The sequence below is a fragment of the Denticeps clupeoides genome, chromosome 2, assembly GCF_900700375.1.
Source record: "Denticeps clupeoides chromosome 2, fDenClu1.1, whole genome shotgun sequence".
Taxonomy (NCBI): domain Eukaryota; kingdom Metazoa; phylum Chordata; class Actinopteri; order Clupeiformes; family Denticipitidae; genus Denticeps; species Denticeps clupeoides.
This window is the reverse complement of record NC_041708.1, coordinates 23,357,254-23,376,737: the sequence shown is the minus strand read 5'-3', so window position 1 is coordinate 23,376,737 and position 19,484 is coordinate 23,357,254. Positions and strand designations below refer to the sequence as shown.

Here is a 19,484-nt window from a genome sequence, read left to right as displayed (position 1 = left end):
TTTTAAAGGACTTAAGGCGCCAATCCCGTAACTGTGGTTTATGTGCTTTCCTTTGGACAAGACCGGATGACTTGCTGAAATACTGCCGAGCTCAACACCACAAAACGACTTGCATTCACAATGACTCTAACTGACCATCAACAGGTTATGTCTAGTGTATTTGTCAATACAAGGCTCTTAACTGCTGAAACTTTTTTGAGAGTTATTCAAGATATCTAGCATGTGTGTTTAACATATTTAATTCCAAGTCCTTTGTATTAGAATACTGGATGGACACATGCATATTATTGGATCTTATAATTCATACACTACCAGCCAAACGTTTGGATGCACCTACTCTGTGGTGGTTATGGAGACTAAGATGGAGCCATTTTGAAGAATCCAATGCAAGAAACATATTTAGTATTTGTTGAATGAGGAGAAAGTGAAGTAGGTTTGATGAAACTGTTTTTTCAGAGTCTCCTCTTTTTACCTTCATGGCTGCTTTGTTTACTATTGTCATCAGGGTCGGTCCGTGGCATGGGCAATATAGGCAAATGCTAAGGGTGCCATCCATCCAGGGAGTGCCACAAACAAAGAAAAAATACATGTTTCACTGTTCTTAAAACTTGTTGGTACTGTTTTTGTGTCTTGCTATGAAAAAAATCAACAACAGACACTCTTTTTAGTCTTTTGTTACACACTTCCGCCACACATTGAATGTCTCACACAGAACAATAATTTGTTGTCATATATGGGAAAAATCAAGAAGATATGATTTATGTAAAAAAAAAGAAGACATGATTCAAATCGTAAAGTGTTTTATAGAAGGCAGCAGTCCTTAAACTATGTGTCAAGTTGTCATAATTTGAATACTAGATAGTAGACTGCAGTGTAGGATTTGGTTCAGTATGACACTTCACATGTTTCTTGCTGGTTCTACTGTAGCTATCTCATGCAGGACCAGAGCACCGCCATGCACACCATTATACTTCTTGAGATGCTTTTGAATAACCACTTCACACGAAGACATCTTCTCTCTGCTGTTAGATGCAATCCTGTATATATCCAGTAATAGCCAGATGCCACTTGAAAAATGGAATTTAGTCCGAAATCCTTTTTTCAGGGGTGCCCAGGTTCGAAGTGCATCCAGAGCCATAAACATAAACTTCAAAAGTCATACATCAAACTTGCAAATGGGGTTCCTTTGCCGTCTTTCACTGTCGGCCGTAAACTATGATTTTAATTGTTGTTTCCTCTACTTTGATGATTTGGGAATGGGGTGCACCCCAAAATCTCCAGATGCATTAACATGGTTTATTGGTTTAATAAATTAGTGAGCTTAATGCAACATTTCGTATGTTAAGGATAAACAATTCAGGATATACATGGGTGGAGTCAGGAAGAAGAACATATGAGCAGGTGGATGTGTCCTTTACACAAAGCTTCAGTCTGTTTCCAGCGCTTCAGAGAGCAGTTGACATGAGTGCTGACTTTGGCATTGAAGTATTACATTTACATTTTACATTAACAGCATTTATCAAACACCCTTATCCAGACCAACTTACAATCAGTAGTTACAGGGACAGTCCCCCTGGGGCAACTTAGGGTTAAGTGTCTTGCTCAGGGACAGATTGGTAGTAAGTGGGATTTGAACCTGGGCCTTCTGGTTCATAGGCGAGTGTGTTACCCACTAGGCTACTACCACCTGACAGCGCTTACAGCGCTTGCATCAAAAAAGAATGATGAGGCTGGACAAATAAAATAATTGACATAATGTGTCATGATAATGCATGATAATGCACACAGCATCTTTGTGTATGTGCATTTATCACTAGAGATTTTTCTCTCTCAAATCATGACACCAATACGCATCTGATGGTGTATACTCAGCTGAGTTTACCACAATCGGTCTGAAAATAAAGTTTCACAGCGCACGCAGAGCTGGCTGAGGCAAATAGGCTGTGAGGTCAAGGCCCTCTAGGGTGAAGAAGAAAGGCTGGAGATAGTTGTGACGGTCGGAAGAAACACACACCGAGACACGTGGACAAAGGTCAGATACTCAACTCAGCATGACCAGAATATGAGATGTTTCAAATCGAGCTGAGAGCTTTCGACCTAAAAAAAGCAACAAATTGGTTTGCGATTAAAGACATTTAGAATGTTTTTTTTGTCGAGTTTCAAGGAAGAAAGTGAAACACCACCTTTAAATCCAAAGTTGACCTTTGCCATGCAGAAAGAATTACAGTTCTACAATCACTTACTATTTACTATGTCCATCAGTTAGGTTTGCCAAATGTCACTTAAAATACAGAATTGTCCTAGATTTGACAGACACATTAAGCGTCTCATTTTTAAACAAGACGATACAGGGTTTTATCCCATATTTCCAAGTTGTTATGGAAGCATCATCTGGCCTGCATGTAGTATCTCAATTACATTTACAGCATTTATCAGACGCCCTTATCCAGAGCGACTTACAATCAGTAGTTACATGGACAGTCCCCCTGGAGACACTCTGTGTTAAGTGTCTTGCTCAAAGAAACAATGGTAGTAGGTGGGGTTTGAACCCGGGTCTTCTGGTTCATAGACGAGTGTGTTACCCACCAGGCAACTACCACCCCTTATTATCAATTGATAATAAAGTACTTCACATTTGAAGTATGAATACTTCCTTGAGACCATGGTTTACGTTATACGTAAGTTATACATGCCACATACCGTAAATCCAGCCATGTTAAAAATGCTAACTATCTATTTTCCTGTCTGGTACCATTCAGAGGTCTCACACAGAAAGAGCTACTGATAACCACGTGGTTTGAACAGGCCCAAGAGGAGGAGAGCACATTTTCCAGAATAAATTCTCCGTCATCTCGGCTGAAGTACACACTGACAGAGACGTGCTGGATTAATACATAAAACGGGACGGGTTTTATTGCCTCTAAATCTCTCCCTCTGCAAATTTCCAGATGGCAGCGGGCATCTGAACAAGAAAGATTTATACCAGTGCATCGCCACCTTCTTAAACACATAATAAGTTGTTTGTAAGCGACCAAGTGCATCTGAAAACCGTAGAATCTCGCTGAATTAATGCCACATTCATAGATGCTATATTATTTACCACTGATGATATCTTTATGTAGATAATATGGCATCTCAAAGTACTGGAACATTACAAACCAAAAAAGTACTCACAATACAGAAACATCTGAAAGCGAGGGTTTTTGAACTTAATTAACTTCTCACTCTAGTTACATGCAACTCTGAGTATTACAGAGCTGAATGATTGAAGTTTAATACAATTATGAATTAATGAAGGTTTGCATGGACATGGAAACTGTCCCATTTTTCGTGTGAAAGATCCAGAGCGGTCTTCTTTGGAGGCCTGGGTTTGCACAGCATCATCATACGTGCAGCAAGCAGATGTGGCTGGAATCCGAGGAGTATCAGAATGCTGTTACCCCTGGCCTGTTTAGCCAATATTCACTGACTACAAGATTACTCAGACAGCAGGCCAGATCCGACAATGACCTGCCCTTCTGGCTGAGCCCAGACGATGTGCTTGGATCAGATTCGATGATCTTGGCATGGTTTGCACCGGCTGCACGCTGTAGCAGCAATTTAAAGGACTCAGGTCTACTGCACTCCACGTCTATACAGAGCAGTACATTACTTCATATCGGTATCTAGAAACCAATTATTATGCAACATCATTGCTCTCATTTGATTTGCTTTATTCATCTGTAGCACAGAAAGATGACTTTCATTTTAGCAAACGGCTTGAGTGGAACTAGACACTGACGTCCGTCTTTTCCTTCCTTTGACTGCTTAAAAGTAGCAGATTTGGTGAAACGGATGGAAGGTGCACATGCTAGATGATAAGCTTCAGATATAACTGGCCATTTAGGAGCTACTGCAACATCTCAAATGCAAAAATAGTTTTGCATGTCTGGACCAATCAGAGCCAAAGTTCTCAGCACCAAAACTGTATGTAAGACCCCAAAAGGTCCATTAAGACTCAATGAACTTCTACTGAAAGACTGACAGATGAAAATGGAGAACAAGGACAGATCAAATGAAATAGGCAAATAAAAAGACATGCACAGGAAGGCCAGAGTCTGAAAGCCCTGGTGAGCTCAGGCCTGCCGTGGGTGTGGGAGCAGAGCTGAGAAGACATGATGCTGCCAGCAAACATCTGCCGTGTTTCATTAGTTTGTTAACAGCCTCTCCTGAAAGCAGCCCTTCCCCTTTGGCTCCATCGCGACCCATTGTATGAATGCCAGGCCAGTCCTTAATTGCCCTTGCTTCCCGCATGAAAAGAGAAAGAGAAGCACTGATAGGAGTTTCCCTGCGAGCCAGACTTGATCTGCAGTCCGTGGTCACGAAGAGTTGCTTCAAGTCCATGCAGACGTTGTGCCCAAAGAAAAACATCTGGCCATGTTCCAGGACACAGTGACCTCAGTCCAAAGGCATCTCAACCCAGCCAGATATGGCACGGTGACGCTAACAGCTTCTCAGCTACAGTCACTTCCCCTCTGCCCCTCCCGTCAACATCAATGCCAAAACACACCATCAAAAAAACTTAAAAAAATGTTGCCATGTTTTGATAATTCACCCGTCTATGTACGCCCTGTGCCAGCTGGTCTGAAAATAAATGTGCAAATAGCTGCCCCTGAATGACTCAAGTTCTGAAAGGCTACAGAAGAATATTTTTATTTTTAAAAGCAGGAATTAAATGGTATTTTATAAATTTCTCTCACTTTTCTTGTATTGTTTTCTCCATAACATGTTGTCGTCAAGCAGAACTGTACACTCTTTACATGACCCTTGGAAGACCAGGTCAGGACACACGGCACAAACATACACCATTCAGCCAATGCATTAAAACCACCTGCCAAATATCATGGAGGTAACTACTCATTCTGTCTGAACAGCTGTGATCCATATAATACATGGACTCCAAAAGACCTCTGAAGGTGGAATCCTGTATCTGGCACAAAGACATTAGCAGCAGATCCTTTAAATCCTGTAATTTGTACTTTGAGGTGGTGCCTCCATGGAGCAGCCTTGATTTTTTTTTTCCTCAGCACATCCCACCAAGGACTGATTGGATTAAGATCTGGGGAATTTTGGAGGTCAAGTCAACATCTTGAACTCTTTGGCATGTTCCTCAAACCATTCTGTAACAATTTTGCCAGACTCATCCTGATAAAAAAATGCCACTCTGATGAAGGGTCTTCTACACTCTTTATGTAGGTGTCACAAGTCAAGTTGTTCTATTCCCACCACTTGGTTGGTACCATTATAACCAGATAATCCATATTACATGCTTCACCTGACAGTAGTTTTAAACAATTTACAACCTTAAACAACTGAACATGAAAAGCCAATTAGTAAAATACAGGCTTCACACATCAGTCCTCCACATATGCACATTCCTGACTGGTCCCACACACTGCTCCTCTGTCTTCCCATCTTCTACTGTAAGGGTAAACACACGGACATGCATTTCTGTGGCTTGATAATCCATGGGGGTTAGCTTTTCCGGAGGAGGACTCAAAGGGCCTTCAGTTGGCTATGCTGAGGCAGCCGGGTTTCTTCTACCTGCAGCCATGTACAGTGGATGGCTGGGATTAGGCTGTAAACGTTCTCAAACGCGTTCAAGTCCTCGGGGCTTGGAATGAGCCGAAATATTTTTTAACACTGCTTAAAATACTGCAGAGGTGGGAATTTTTGGAAGGCGCGTGAAAGGTTGCACGGGTTTCACTGGTTAAGTGGAACTCGGCAGGGAAAAGCAACACATAGACCAGCAGGACCAGTGTCATTAACATGCTGATTTATATCACTATGCTGTATTTTCTGAAGGTGTATCTGATCATAATGATGATGACTACTAGGCCTTCTCAGCCAATGAAAGTGTGCTCCTTATGTTTTTGTATATAGGGCTACATTACAGGACCGCACAAAAACAGGGTCATAATCGTATAGGTCGGTAAAGGGAGCACCGAGTGCCTCCGTGTTTGTTTAGATACGTAGGCGTTAAACAGTGACAGGAAACGTCATTGACCTGTGGGTATACGTGACCCATTGTGATGTGGGGCCCGTCACAGCGGGGAGTGGAATGTGTGTCGAGGCGTGGATGCCACATTTTTAAACCTAAAGGCCATCGACACACACAGAACAAAAGCACTATATCAGTCGGCAGCGTTGGGAAAGCACGCAGCTGTGAACACAAAACCCGATTCAGGCGTTTCCTCGTCTCCATCCAGGAAGTTTACGGCGTCTGCAATTAACGCCTTGTGGTTGTCATATTCGAGTGGTCAACAGACTTGGCCATGAGTCCCAAACGTGAACCCAACTCTTCCTGCAAAAAGCTTTATGCGGGTGAACGTTGGTTTACACAACGCAAATTTACGGAAGGTTTACAATAATTTCCAAAGTGTGTTTCATGTACACTGTAGAGCATAGGAGAGCAAGTTTTTTCTTGAATCGATAATTTTACCAATACTTGTGTAATCTACTGTAATATACTTCACTCCACAATTTGTTACTGAATACAAGTTGAAATAATAGTCAAACCTTTGAGGTGCATTTTGGTCGCAAAACTACCAATAAAATACTACCCTTAGGACCACCGAAAAAACACAGTCAGATAAACAGTCAGTTTTGGCTCAAATTTAAAAAAAAATGTTTAGCGTAAAGTGCATTCCTAAACTAAAATATTTGCTTTTGGCCTAAGTCAAGTGAAGTGAAGTTGGAAAGGAGCATTAGTGCACTTCAGAGAGCTTCGCCGCTGTTATCATTAAGGCATAACAGACTGAGCGACGCTATGAGCCCCTCTTCACCAGTTCATAATAATTTCATGCTGATATTACAGTACCTGCACTTAACCCTGGATGACGTGATGACGGCTTTTCTTTGACCAGACGCTTCACTCGCTGTCGGTCGCATTTAGTGCAATTGAAATTGGCCGCATGAAATTCCTGCAGACAAGCCAAACGCAACCACGATAAGGTGGAGTCTGCTGTGCCGGGAGGGAGCGCTTTAAATGACGCACATGAAGAAGTGCTGACAGGCATGGTTGCTGGCTACTTCTTATTAATGAACATCTGTGGCTCTTACGCACACACACACACACACACACACACACACACACACACACACACACACACATGCAGTGGTGGCCTAGCAGGGCAGTGGTGGCCTAGCAGTTAAGGAAGCGGCCCCGTAATCAGAAGGTTGCCAGTTCCAAGGTGCCACTGGGGTGTCACTGAGCAAAGCACCGTCCCCACCAACTGCTCCCCGGGCGCCTGTCATGGCTGCCCACTGCTCACTCAGGGTGATGGTTAAATGCAGAGGACAAATTTCACTGTGTGCACCGTGTGCTGTGCTGCTGTGTATCACATGTGACAATCACTTCACTTCATTTCACTTCATTATTTTGTACATTTGTTGAAAAGCCCACGTTTGCCTGATACAAAAAAGAGAAAAGAAGGATATGATTTATTTAGGTTTGAACATTTTTACTGAAAAATTTACTTTTGTCCACTTTAACATGAAGACAGAAGCCTGCTAATTTCAAAAAATCTGATTCTATTGTTGAAAAATCCCTTTTATTGCATATTGATTCACTGGATCTGATCATGCTTGTAAATTTGCTTTATGGTTCGGTTGCTTTAATGCGAATAAAGCCTTGGTCACCATCAGTTTAACACTACCACCACTAATTCTGTCGATGAGAAGTCTTATCAAGTCTAGGGGATCCCCATACTCGCCTTTAATTGCATAAGATCACACAATGTCATAGTCCTTCAACTGTATAGTGTGTAAAAATAGTGTGCAAGAATTGATTTCGGTTTTGGCAGACAGCAAAAAAGAACAATTAATGGTCCCGTCTAAAAACGTCCTCAGAGGTGAAGAAATGGACAGACAGGAGGAAAACAAAACCAACACCCCCCAGAAAGCTCTGCCTGCAGCCTATGGGCCATTCTTCCTGCTCTGGACGGGCCGACTGTGACTGGGGACCAGTGCCAAGGCCTGGGGAGCTTCATTAAATGCTCTCTCAGTTCATTTGTTTATTTCCCTGTCTCTCTGTCTCCTTCTCACCCCCCCTTCCCGAACCACATGTGCAGCACGGCGGGGTCCCAACTGGGGAAATTGTTCCTCCATGAAGGCCTGTTCAGGGAGGGAAGCTAAGACTGACCTCCAGAGGGTCCATGGCACAGTGAGTGAGACTCATTTCAACGTGTTGACCACCCAGGGGTGCTACGAGCGGACACATACAGGGCAGCTCAATGACACTGGGGACGCTGCTTCATATGTGAAGGCTAGTAGTTACTGCAGAGAACCACAACATGTGGGTGTGTTTAACAAAACCACCGCGTCGTCCTCTCAGCAGCTAGCAGTTAAAGGATTTATGGTTCCACCACCACTGAGCCACACCATGCTGCCTGAGTGACATGAGTGACAGCCAGCACAGACGTCTCATATAGCTATGCATCTTAATTAAGTATTATAAACTTGCTATGTACCGAATGTCTAGTATCCTATTACTCCATGCAGAAAAACTTGGATGCAGGTAAAACAAGAAAACCTTTTGGACTTAAGACTGTTTTTGGAAACTTGATTGAGTTCAACATGTTCCACTGAGACAAAAAATAAAAACAGCCACCTTCAGTCACCCAGGATGACAATTGAAAGAAGATGATCTTCAAACAATTTAAGACTGAGTGCTGTGCAAAGATCCATTTCATCTCAGAGCCTGGAAAACAAAAAGAGACCATTCACTTCCACAATCCCCCTTGATTTATGGACACACAAATACGGTTTGGTTGGGGTTAGATGAACTTTTATGAGAGCGTATCGTCTTCTCTGGGGAGTAGTTTGCCAAGAACAAAGTGTGGAGGAGGCCTTTGGGATGCAGGGATACAGAGGAACCTTCGCCACTCATGGCTAACCTTCCATAGAGTGACTACTGTAGGTGCTTTATGCGTTCTCATTTGTCCATCATGAAGCTATTTAATCTAGCTATGATCTCAATATGGGTGCGGGTGGGGGGTGCATTTCCACCTTTCTGATGAGTGGGAGAACAGTTCTCCTTTTGTACTTAAGAAGAAAACGTGTCATTCTATTGCATTCCTGTTCTTTTTGTCTCTTAAGAACTTCCACCCTAAGAACTGTTATACGGAGACACACATATAAATATTATTCAGGAAAATAGTCTTTGCTTTCACAACTCAGTTAGAAACTGGTTTTTGAAACCCAAAAAGGATTTGGAGCTTGGACCATGCTGCAAGATAACTTTACCAAAAACAGCGAATAGCTGCACTTGTTTAAACTGAAAGACTTCAGTTATGGAATATAATATAATCAGATATATAATCCCCTTAAATTATTTACAATTACGATGCATCACACACATTTAAAGCATTTGAGGATAAACTCAACAGCTCTTCATAATCAGTAATGCTTGATGTTGCCTTGAATGTGTGTATAGCAAACAAATGTGCAGCATTCATAAAAAGGGTACACGCCACTTGGAGCAGAGTAAGACAGTAAAATGCAAATGGAACTCTTGGGCAAATGGCACGTCGCCTCCCGGTAACCCACCTGTGTTTGGCTAAAAGCGTCGATGGAAGCAGTAAAAATGAACCCCATCCTTTTGGCAGCTTGCCGCCTGAATGTAAATGTCAGCCTCTCCGGACGCCTTGAGGGGCTACAGTGTGTTTACACCAACACAAAACTTCACTCTATGGGCGCATGATTTGGTTTTCACACAATAACTCATTGCTTTTATGTACAAGTTCCAATCGCTGACTGGCCAGCAAAGCAGTTTAGGGACGTCGGCAGCTACGCAACATCCATTCAGGCTCCTAGTAACGTTTTAAATGAGGCCCTTTGAGAAATAACACAAGTAAATCCAAGGCAATAGTCTGTAACACTGGGGTTGACGTGATCCCCCTCACTTTTTTTTTTTTTTCTTTTTTAACAAAAAGAGAGTTTCCTGGCCTCAAAAACCGGTGCAACCTGAGGTTCTCTCTTTTCATAACTGCTGATATCCCAGCACAGAAATCAAAACTGCTCCCTGGAGGCCTGAGCAACGCTGGGCCGCGTAGCCCAGAGCGATACCATCTGTCTCGCGTCGCGGAGATGTGGGGGGAAACAGCCTCATTCCATCGGCATTGCAGTTTACACTGGATGCTGCCAAATTTTATTGTCACAATTTAATGATGCATGCTGCCTTGGGTGGAGGGTTCCCCCAAGCCCACATTTCCAAATGTGAACAAATACCAGAGTGTTTGCTTTCAAATGTTGCATTCAAAGCTTTGCAGATGTGGTTAGAAAATGGACATATCTACAGTATTAGTTTCTCTCGTGTTGTGGAGTTATCATTCATGGCATTAATCTGTTTTTGCATAGTGGCTCCAACAAAGGCCAATTTATTTTAGCGCATGGCAAAACTATGCTAAAAATGGCCTGTGCCAGGCGTATCATGTGAATCCCAGACAAGCGAGAAAAGCTTGGCACTGTGACTGCCAGTGGGGCCAATTACACTGGCATGTCCTGAACTGGCTTTTCAGCCACGCCTGGGACAAAGGGCTGGTGCAAGAGCATGGTGGTGCCAACACTGGACTGAATAGTCCTCTAACACACACCTGTCATGCAATACGCCGCACACCTGTGGCTGAATCCTAACTGCAGTTCCACCGTCACCCTACAGCCACAGTCGTCTCAAAAAAAAAACCAACGCGGACAATCTTAACGGCCCATTGTATTTCTTGGCCAGCAGACCAGACATATTTTCTAAGCACGATGAAAGATTGATTCATGGCACCAAATTACTAGGAATAATAAACATGACCTGAGAACACTATCCTTCCATAGCAGTACCAGACGAAACTATGAACGCTTCTATCAAATCAGGTGTAAAACCTCTGCCCGGCACAATACTTTTGCATTAGATTAAGTAACTTTGGTCCCCTCGCACACTGGGCGAGGGAGTCGTCTGTCTCCCATCTGCGGGACGCCGCCAGCCCTGGAGGCACATTCAATTCTCCCGTCCGCGACAGCAAACAGTGCTAATATTTCAGCCAGGCGTTACTAAACAAGTCAGTTTACACTTCGCCTTGGTGGTAATTGCTCCTTGTGGTGATTATCTAGTAGAATCGGAGATTTTCACATCAGTCACCTGTGATCCGTGGGATTTGGATCAAGCACAGCGGAGGCCCGTCCATTCTAACTCAAAACTCGTCCCATTATTTTATCTTTCGGTGCTTTTCCGGGTAAGCGGAACAACACGGTTTGGTTCATGTCTTCTCAAAGAGCTCAGAAGACTTTCAGATGGCTTTCATGCTAATGCAGCCAGAAGATTCTTGCAATCTGGGAAAAAGATCCTGTCCTGCGTCAGATCTTACCAGCTCAGCCCACATTGCAACCTTGTATAAATCATCGACTTAAAAAGGTCCTGGAGTGGACTGGTGGAGGAGTAGAAGTGCAGCAATGTTTTGTGCATTTTCCAGTTGAGCTCTTTTATTAAAAGGCAAATGGCTGGGAACTGGTTGCCCTTCAGATTTTTGCCACTTTGCTTCGGTACATTTGACATGGTTGCCATGGGTCTGGGAGTGTTGAAGAGACTTCAAACACATATTTGATCAACTCCTACAGAGACAAATCATTAGAACCCCCCCACCCCCCCACCCCCCGCACGCCTCTGTACTCTAAGGATAAATTCCTCTCTTTCCATCTCATAGTCTTCACTTTGCGTTTAAAGGTGCACAATCCTGGCAGAGGTGAATGATAACCACTCTTGGGAAGTCAAAGATCAAGCGGTATTTGAAACCAGGCCTCTTCGCACCTGTCCCTATAAACGCGCTCCTCTCTGTTGTGCGTCTATCTGTTTCTCATCTGAAAAGAGGTCAATAGGATATACACATCCCTGCTTCCTGATCTCCAACTTGCAAGATCAGTGGTGTTACCATGAAGCCTCCATTCTGATGCTGGCTCCCACTGCTTTCAACAAACGGGGGAGATTGGGTCATCCCCTAGCTCTCCGAGATTTAGAATGTACAAGTCAAAATTAATGTTCACAGCGAAAACATTCACGAAGTTCAAATCAGTCCTCCTGCCATGACGTTCACATAAGCCGTACTAAAACAAAGGATGTTTTGACCAGTTGGAGTCACTACAGTGAATTCTATGGATCGATAACATTCATGCAGAAACCACTTCCAAGGAAAATATATCAAATTAACCTTGCAGTGGAGCAAAATGAACCTCATTTTAAAGAGAACCAGTCACAAGGATTACTCACCATTTCTGAGAAGAAATGGTAACGGAGCAAATTTCAATAAGATGCTTCAATTAACTAGCAGGCAAGAAAAAGAAACATGCAGCTACTTGGATTTAACTGTACATGCTAGCAGGCGGCCACCACTATTTGTGGACCCGAGTGCCTTTTTTTTTTTACCACACATTGGTGTGTTTGCCAAGAAGATCAATGACCTCTACTAGTTCATCTGGGTTTCAGGTGTTCTCTGCCAGAGCACCCTGTAGAGACCTGAATATAAAAGGCATGAATTAAACACGCAGTAGGAATGGGGGTTTCCTCTCCGGACCACCTCAACGCCCTCTTAGCAGAAAAAATAAAACACTTTTGCAGTGAATGCTGCCAAGCTGGATGCCTGCTGTTTGTCTGTGGGGGTGGATGGGAAGGCTCACGCGTGTGACGGCCTCCCCTTTGGTTTGAAGCGTAGCAGAATGATTACTGCGCCGACGGGTGACGTTGGCTCAGCGCTTTTGCTGTGCTGACTGGCGTGCTGGAGAGGTGCTTTGTGGTTTGCTGTTTCTGGCCAAATTGGCCGCTGTAGCCCCTGTGTGTCTCAGGCATCTATGAATACACTATATTTCCAGTGCATCAGTTGAGGAGGTGGAGGAGCCCCAGGGTGGAAGCCTGGATGTAGCCTAGACTCAGTTGATGACATGTTGGTAACATTATTCAGGAAGATACTTTCTAGGCTTCTGATTTGCTTCTGGTTATAAGTAACAAGATTATAGAATGGTTTGAGTCTGGTGCTATGGACTCAGCAGACAACACTGGTCGTTGTAGTCAATTGCTTTTCGCTGCATTAAATCTTGCAACAAAAAAAAAGAAAAATTGCAGATTTTGCTCCAGAGCTGCCACACTTTCAGTTTGGTGGAGACCCAGCTTCCACATCCAAGCTGCTGCAAATCATTACTGCTGCCTCGCCTGTGACAGGAACCGAGACGCTTATCCGCACTGAAATGGTTCACATTCACTGTTCCTGAATGAGTATCAAATGTAACAAACCATTGCCAGTGAGTCGCCAGTGGGGAAAAATGCTTGAGATGCAGAAAATTAATATTTCAGGACAGAAGTCAAAGAATGAAAAATTCTGTTGTGGCCCAGAGTGACTTACAACCACTGATTAGCCAGCAAGGTTAGAGCCGGCAAATCAAGATGCAAGCAACCAACCATTTAACAATTATCAAAAAGGCTGGTAGAAGCCAAGAGGGTAACACACTCGCCTATAAACCAGAAGACCCAGGTTCAAATCCCACTTACTACCATTGTGTCCCTGAGCAAGACACTTAACCCTAAGTTGCTCCAGGGGGGACTGTCCCTGTAACTACTGATTGTAAGTCGCTCTGGATAAGGGCATCTGATAAATGATGTAAATTTAAAAGTAAATCAAATATGGTGAACATTGGTAAATATTGCATTTGTTGTCTAACCTTGGTCTCGGTGCAAAGCACAGCGTACACAACTAATTATTTACAGCCGCACATCAAAACAGATTTGCCTGCACACATGAAAATGCTGGCGTGAACGTGCGTTTTACTATTACTCAAGGGACATTGAGGTCATGCATGTGCAAGAGGGTGCCAAGTAATGAAGCATCAACAAGCGCATTGTGAGTGAGTGCATTGTCTATTATTTAGCATAGGGAGGACTTTACGTCAACCGTAATTTACATTACCAGTCAAAGGTTTGGCCCAACCTACTCTATAAAGGCAAAGGACACTATGCTGAAGGCTATTTCACAGAATCAAAAATGGGAAACATTTGTTTTCCAGAGTCGCCTCCCTTTACCTTCATGACTGCTCTGCACATTGTTGGCATCACCATAAGCAGTTTCATGAAATGATTAACGCGAGTGAATCAAAAGCAGAAACTTCTCAGCATATGAACTCTTTCAGGACTGCTGGAAAATCATCCCTATTGTCTTACTTAAGTTGGTTGAAAGAGGCCAAGAGTGGACGAGTGAGAAAAAGGGCCCGAAATATGAAACGTTTAGCCTTGTTGACAATATTTTGGTCCCCCAGTTTAAATTGGAGGTATTCAGCCATTGTATCAATTGGGCGGGTTGCTAGCACATACAAGTCTCGGGCTGTGGAATTGGTTGAATGAATCAGTTCCAGGAATCGTTCTCCATTTGGGTATCAACTTGTGTATTGGAGGAAAAAGCAGATAAATCAGTTATGTATGAATTAGCGTAAGGCTAGGGCCAGCATCATAATTATAAGCGTTTGATAACATACACTCACAGAAAAGTCAAGTTTCCATGCATATTATTGGTAAACTCTATTATAAAGTGCTAGAACAGAAACAAATAATGTAGCATGCTAGTCAAAAATTACCTAGCCAAGTGAAAGGTTACTGTGTCTTGTTTTCACTGGTATGAGCACCCGTCCACACGTCCTCTAACACACATCCTCTTTTGAATGGCTTCTGGCCGCAGGTAGAAATAGCTTCACAACAGAGAATTAGATCTGGCGTGCTCAAATCAACACCCAACACTGAGTGAAAATCGCCAGCTAGCGGGAAACAGGGATGTAGCCTTTTAACAGTTTGAATTGGAGGACCGGGATACACCGACAAGCTAAATAAAGCCAAAATGAGTTTTCCTGCTTCTGCTCACTTCATATTTATGAATATCATTTCTGTAATGTCGTATTGAGCAGCATGACGCTGTTCCTAAATCGGCATGTTGAAAATCCAAATGCAGTTCCAAACTGTCAGAATCGACACGAGCAGGTAAAGGCTGAACAGGGATCGTATGCAAACAATGTGACCTGATGTGACCTTAGACCGGCAACTAGCATTTGCACAGGGGGCTAAAACTTTCCCTCTTGAAGTCATAGGTGGTCCTGGTTTACTGCACTCTTAATTAGGCCGTTAATGCTGAAAAATAAACACTAATCGGGTGTATAGGGAAGTGTTGAAAAGGACTCCCACTTTCCTCAACCTCTGACCTCAGACCCACGTTTTTTGACGTTGTGGAGTTGCTTTCACAGCCGGGGAACTCAGAACAGACCCTGCTAGGCTGTGAACCCTTACAATGCATGCACTGCTTTTAATCCTTTCTGCAAACCTTGATATGTCAGTTTAGTTAATTAAACGTTGAGGAAAATAAACCGAACGCTCTGGTGTCTGTTGTTCGCCATGGAGGCAACTATCCATTGGAACTCCCTTCCTGTTTTCCCCTTCACCATCCTCATTATTCCACCATGTCCATCACTCGGGCACCTCCCAGCACCCCTTCTAAAAATATTGCTCTCGATGGCAGCGTATGTTTGGACATTCCTATTGAGTGCTGGGGCCGACAGGCAAGGTTTGCCAGCAGGGCTCTCTTTATATGGAGTTTGACAATACACGGCCTAGATAATATGACATGGTCTCCGTGCTGTTGCTCAGCTACAGTGTGCAAAATTTGAACAACAGTTCAGTAAGAGCAATTCTGATTGGTTTGTTATATGTTTGTAACACACCTCTGAATAAGAAAGAGAGTTACAACTGTTAACATGGACTTGGACACGCCCATAAATGTTAATCAAACTTTACACAAGTAAAAAAAAGCCCCTCATTTTTCTCCTGTCAGCACCTGCTGGTGAAGCTTGTAACTGCACCTCACATTTGTAAATATTTCAAGCGGCAAATGGCAAAACCAGTTTTTGTGCATATTACAAAGGACAAAAAAAATATATACATTCGCAAATAAGCAAAAACACGTGGATAACAATGTTCATGGGTTGTCGTCCGTGAGTTGAAACTAAGAAAGTCCATTTGAAGCTTCCTATGCAGATGAAAGGGTTAAACCTGTGCTTCGGCGATGCCCAGGACATTTGATAGCTGCCTACTTCATGTGCACCTAGCAACAGATCTAGTCGAGCAGATACCTCCAAGTCACCGGACCCCAGACACCCTTGAGATAAAGAAGGTCTAGACTGCCGGATAGTACCAAGGGGGGATCACCTCTGAGAGCCTGGTTTCTGTAGTCAGTATAGATTTTGCTGCCAAACATAACCACTGTCCTTCCAGTCAGAGAGAAAAAAAATTCAAAAACTGAAAAGGAATACGACTTTAGTTTCAACTCTGCTATGTTAATGAAGAAATAAGAATATCTGTTCATCTTAAGAATGCTTTGTTTAGTCCTAGATTCATATAAAAAATGTCATTAGGAACATATAAAAGACAATTCGGTTCCATTTTCCAGTAAATAAAAACCTCATCTTCCATCTCTGGAAAAAAAAAAAACGCCTGGCCCAGCAGGCCGTGTTTGGACACACTGAAACATTTCCCTCTGATGGATCTACATCCTCATCCTAATATTTTCCAGGCAGATCTCACTTTTTTCTTTTTGCTTTTGCCCCAACTACTGTTTCTAGGCATTTTAAAAAGGCATAAAGCTTTAATCCGAAATGAACAGTCATGCCAGGTGTTCGGTTGCAGCCAGCGGAATGCAGTTGTTAGCGCAACAACTTTCTGCTGAAGAGTCGTGCTAATGAGCCACATTTAGCAGCTTTCTTGGCTGAATATAGCGAAGACTTTTAAGCCCTCAGAGAATATAAGATTAAGCGTAAAAATATTTACCACATCATCATAGAATGTGTTGAGAGGAAGGAAGGCGTCGGCCACATTGTTCATGAAAGACATGCGATGCAGATGTGGTGCAGACGCACAGCCAGGTCTTCGGCATCAAACTCCAGCAAATCCTCTTACTGACTTATTTCACATCATATCTTACCACATTCAGTGCATTTACTTCATGATACATCAGCAACATCAGCTTCCAGACACACACAACGTATCACAAATGGCATAAATTGCCACAATATGCAGAAATATAACACTCTGACTTGATCTTGTCCCAAAATCTGTTTACTTTACATATTCTGATGTGCTCAGTTAAATGTGATGCTACTGTAAGTGAAAGTGAAGTGATTGCCGTTGTGAAACACTGCAGCGCAGCACGCGGTGAGACAAAGAAATGTGTCCTCTCCTTTTAACCATCACCATTAGAACAAAACTGACTATGAAGTCTCGCACAAGGTTATGTAATAAACCCAAAAAATAGCAGACAAGGCAAAAAGCTGAAGATTTGCATCTCTCCAAAGCAGGGAGCTTGGAAGTTGGACAACGGGGACGGTTTCCAACAGTCCTGAAGGTTTCTACTGAACACTTTCATATCATTCACTCGTGTTAATGAGCATCTCATCAAGTGGATTTAGAAGACAACAATACTGAACAAAGCAGCCATGAAGGTAAAAAGAGGCGGTTCTGAAAAATCAGATTCTCCTGATAGGACAAATACTAAATATGCATAACCACTACAGTATGTGCGTTGTACTCTGGTAGTGTACATGCCACAGGAACACGGCTGAACTTGATAGGTCATCTGAGGACATTAATATACATCAATGGGGCGATTTAAACCAAAAAGGCCACAATATTGACTGAGACTCCCCTGCATATTCAGAAGAATAGGAGCTTTCTTGGCACTTTGTGGTTACTTGTGTGAATGTTTGCCAGAGACGCCGCGGTTAGGGCCGTTGCATATGCATTAGCTTGTTGTCACCTCCCTGTGTGTGGCACATGTCGGGCGAGTCTGCAGCAGCCGAGCCCACCTAGACTTCGAGGCTGAATTATTCAATCTGAGAATTGGTTTCCGTGGTAACGGGACGACTGCTTTATTGTTCACAGCTTGGATGAGTCAGGGACTATTTATTTGTAATGGAGTATCTGGCAGAGAGAGAGTTTTTTTTTATTTATCACGCTGGAGGAGCTGACAGTAAGTAGTTCAGGAGATTTTTATCGCCGCCTGGTCGGCATTCATACAGAAAAAGGAAGAGGCTTTGTCGTGGTGGGCAAGGTTGAGAAGATTATTTAAAAAAAAATCCATGGCCTGCTCATCATAAATGCAGATACTCTGCAGACATTTCAGTCAAAATGAGACTACTGGTCCCTTTGTGGGTCTTGAATTTTATCTCTGCATTCAGTTAGTGAACTCAACGGTTCTGCGCAACAAACGGCAACCATCATTAAAAGCCAGGGACGTGCAGATATCGATATCAAGCTGGTGTGGCATCGATATTTTGGCTTTTCTATTTCTGCCAACCTGTTTTTTACTCTTCGGCACAGTCACAGCCCGAATTATGAGCCGGTGACAAGTCGGTGGGTCCCCGCTTACAGGAGCAGGACGTTCTCCTGGGTGCAGGTAGATGGTGGAACTCATGGAACACCATTAAACACGTGCATCCCTGTCGCAACGTGACTGAAACGGCCCGAAAATCGGAGCCAGTAAACCAATACAAATAAAAAAAAATTAAAATTGTGGAAACAACATCTGATGCGCCATCACTAAATAACACAAGGCAGCGTAACAGAGGACAACGTGAGTCAAGTTCGGGGCTCCTACCGTCCAGCTGGAAGGCGGCGGCGGGATGTCCGGAGAGCAGGAGGACGGCGAGGGACCACAGGCTGGCCCTGGGAGGAGAGACACGCACAGGGTGACACCGGCGACGTGACAGCGGGCCGCGACGGCGACGGTCGTGGATGCCACTTACCGCAGATGCATGCTTACTGGTGGTATATACATACACGCACACATATACATATATAAAAGAAGATCAAATCTGACGGAGAGGAGCGCCGAGAGCTGCGACCTCCTGCACCTCCTCTCCCTGTCGAGTCCGGCTCCTTCTGCCCGGGACGCGAGTGGAACAAAGGCGGCTTCAGTCCTCAAACAGTGAAACCCGACTCCCAAAAACGCCCCACCTCCCAGCCTCCCAGCCTCCCAGCATCCAACATCGCTCTGCAGGCATCTCACCCACGCGTTTCTACAGGGATCATCTACACGCAAGGCCCCCCGACAGACGATGACGTCATAAAAGCCAGCAATTTCACCCAAAAAATCTAACTTAAAACTGTGAGTCAGCAGGTTTCAACATGACCCAGCTGTGTGTGTGTGTGTCGGGTTTGGTGAATAATTCACCACTCAGCAAAGATGGCCATGAGCTCCAAGGTGTTCAACCACCAGACTGTCTGCGGGCCACCGAGAAATCACATCGCTCCTGGCAGTATGATTTAAACAGTATGATTTAAACTTAATCATCCTCAGCCTGGGTCTCCTGGGGGTCAAAATTCTTCCTGGGCAACACGGACCTCTTTAAAAGCTTGCTGGGATTCCATGCAGCATGGGGAAGAG

The 19,484-nt window shown here is 43.6% G+C and overlaps 1 protein-coding gene across 1 annotated transcript in view; it reads right to left on the bottom strand.

Annotated features, from left to right (window-relative positions):
• The window catches only part of col15a1a (collagen, type XV, alpha 1a), a 58,226-nt gene extending 39,213 nt beyond the window's left edge, over nt 1-19,013 (bottom strand). Inside the window, exons 1-2 of the mRNA XM_028968835.1 lie at nt 18,844-19,013; nt 18,696-18,763 (exon numbers count right to left, since the gene is read on the bottom strand). Of these exons, the coding sequence (XP_028824668.1) occupies nt 18,696-18,763; nt 18,844-18,893 (118 nt within the window). The 5' untranslated portion in view covers nt 18,894-19,013. The remainder of the gene's footprint in view (nt 1-18,695; nt 18,764-18,843) is intronic.
• Nucleotides 19,014-19,484: the final 471 nt, after the last annotated feature.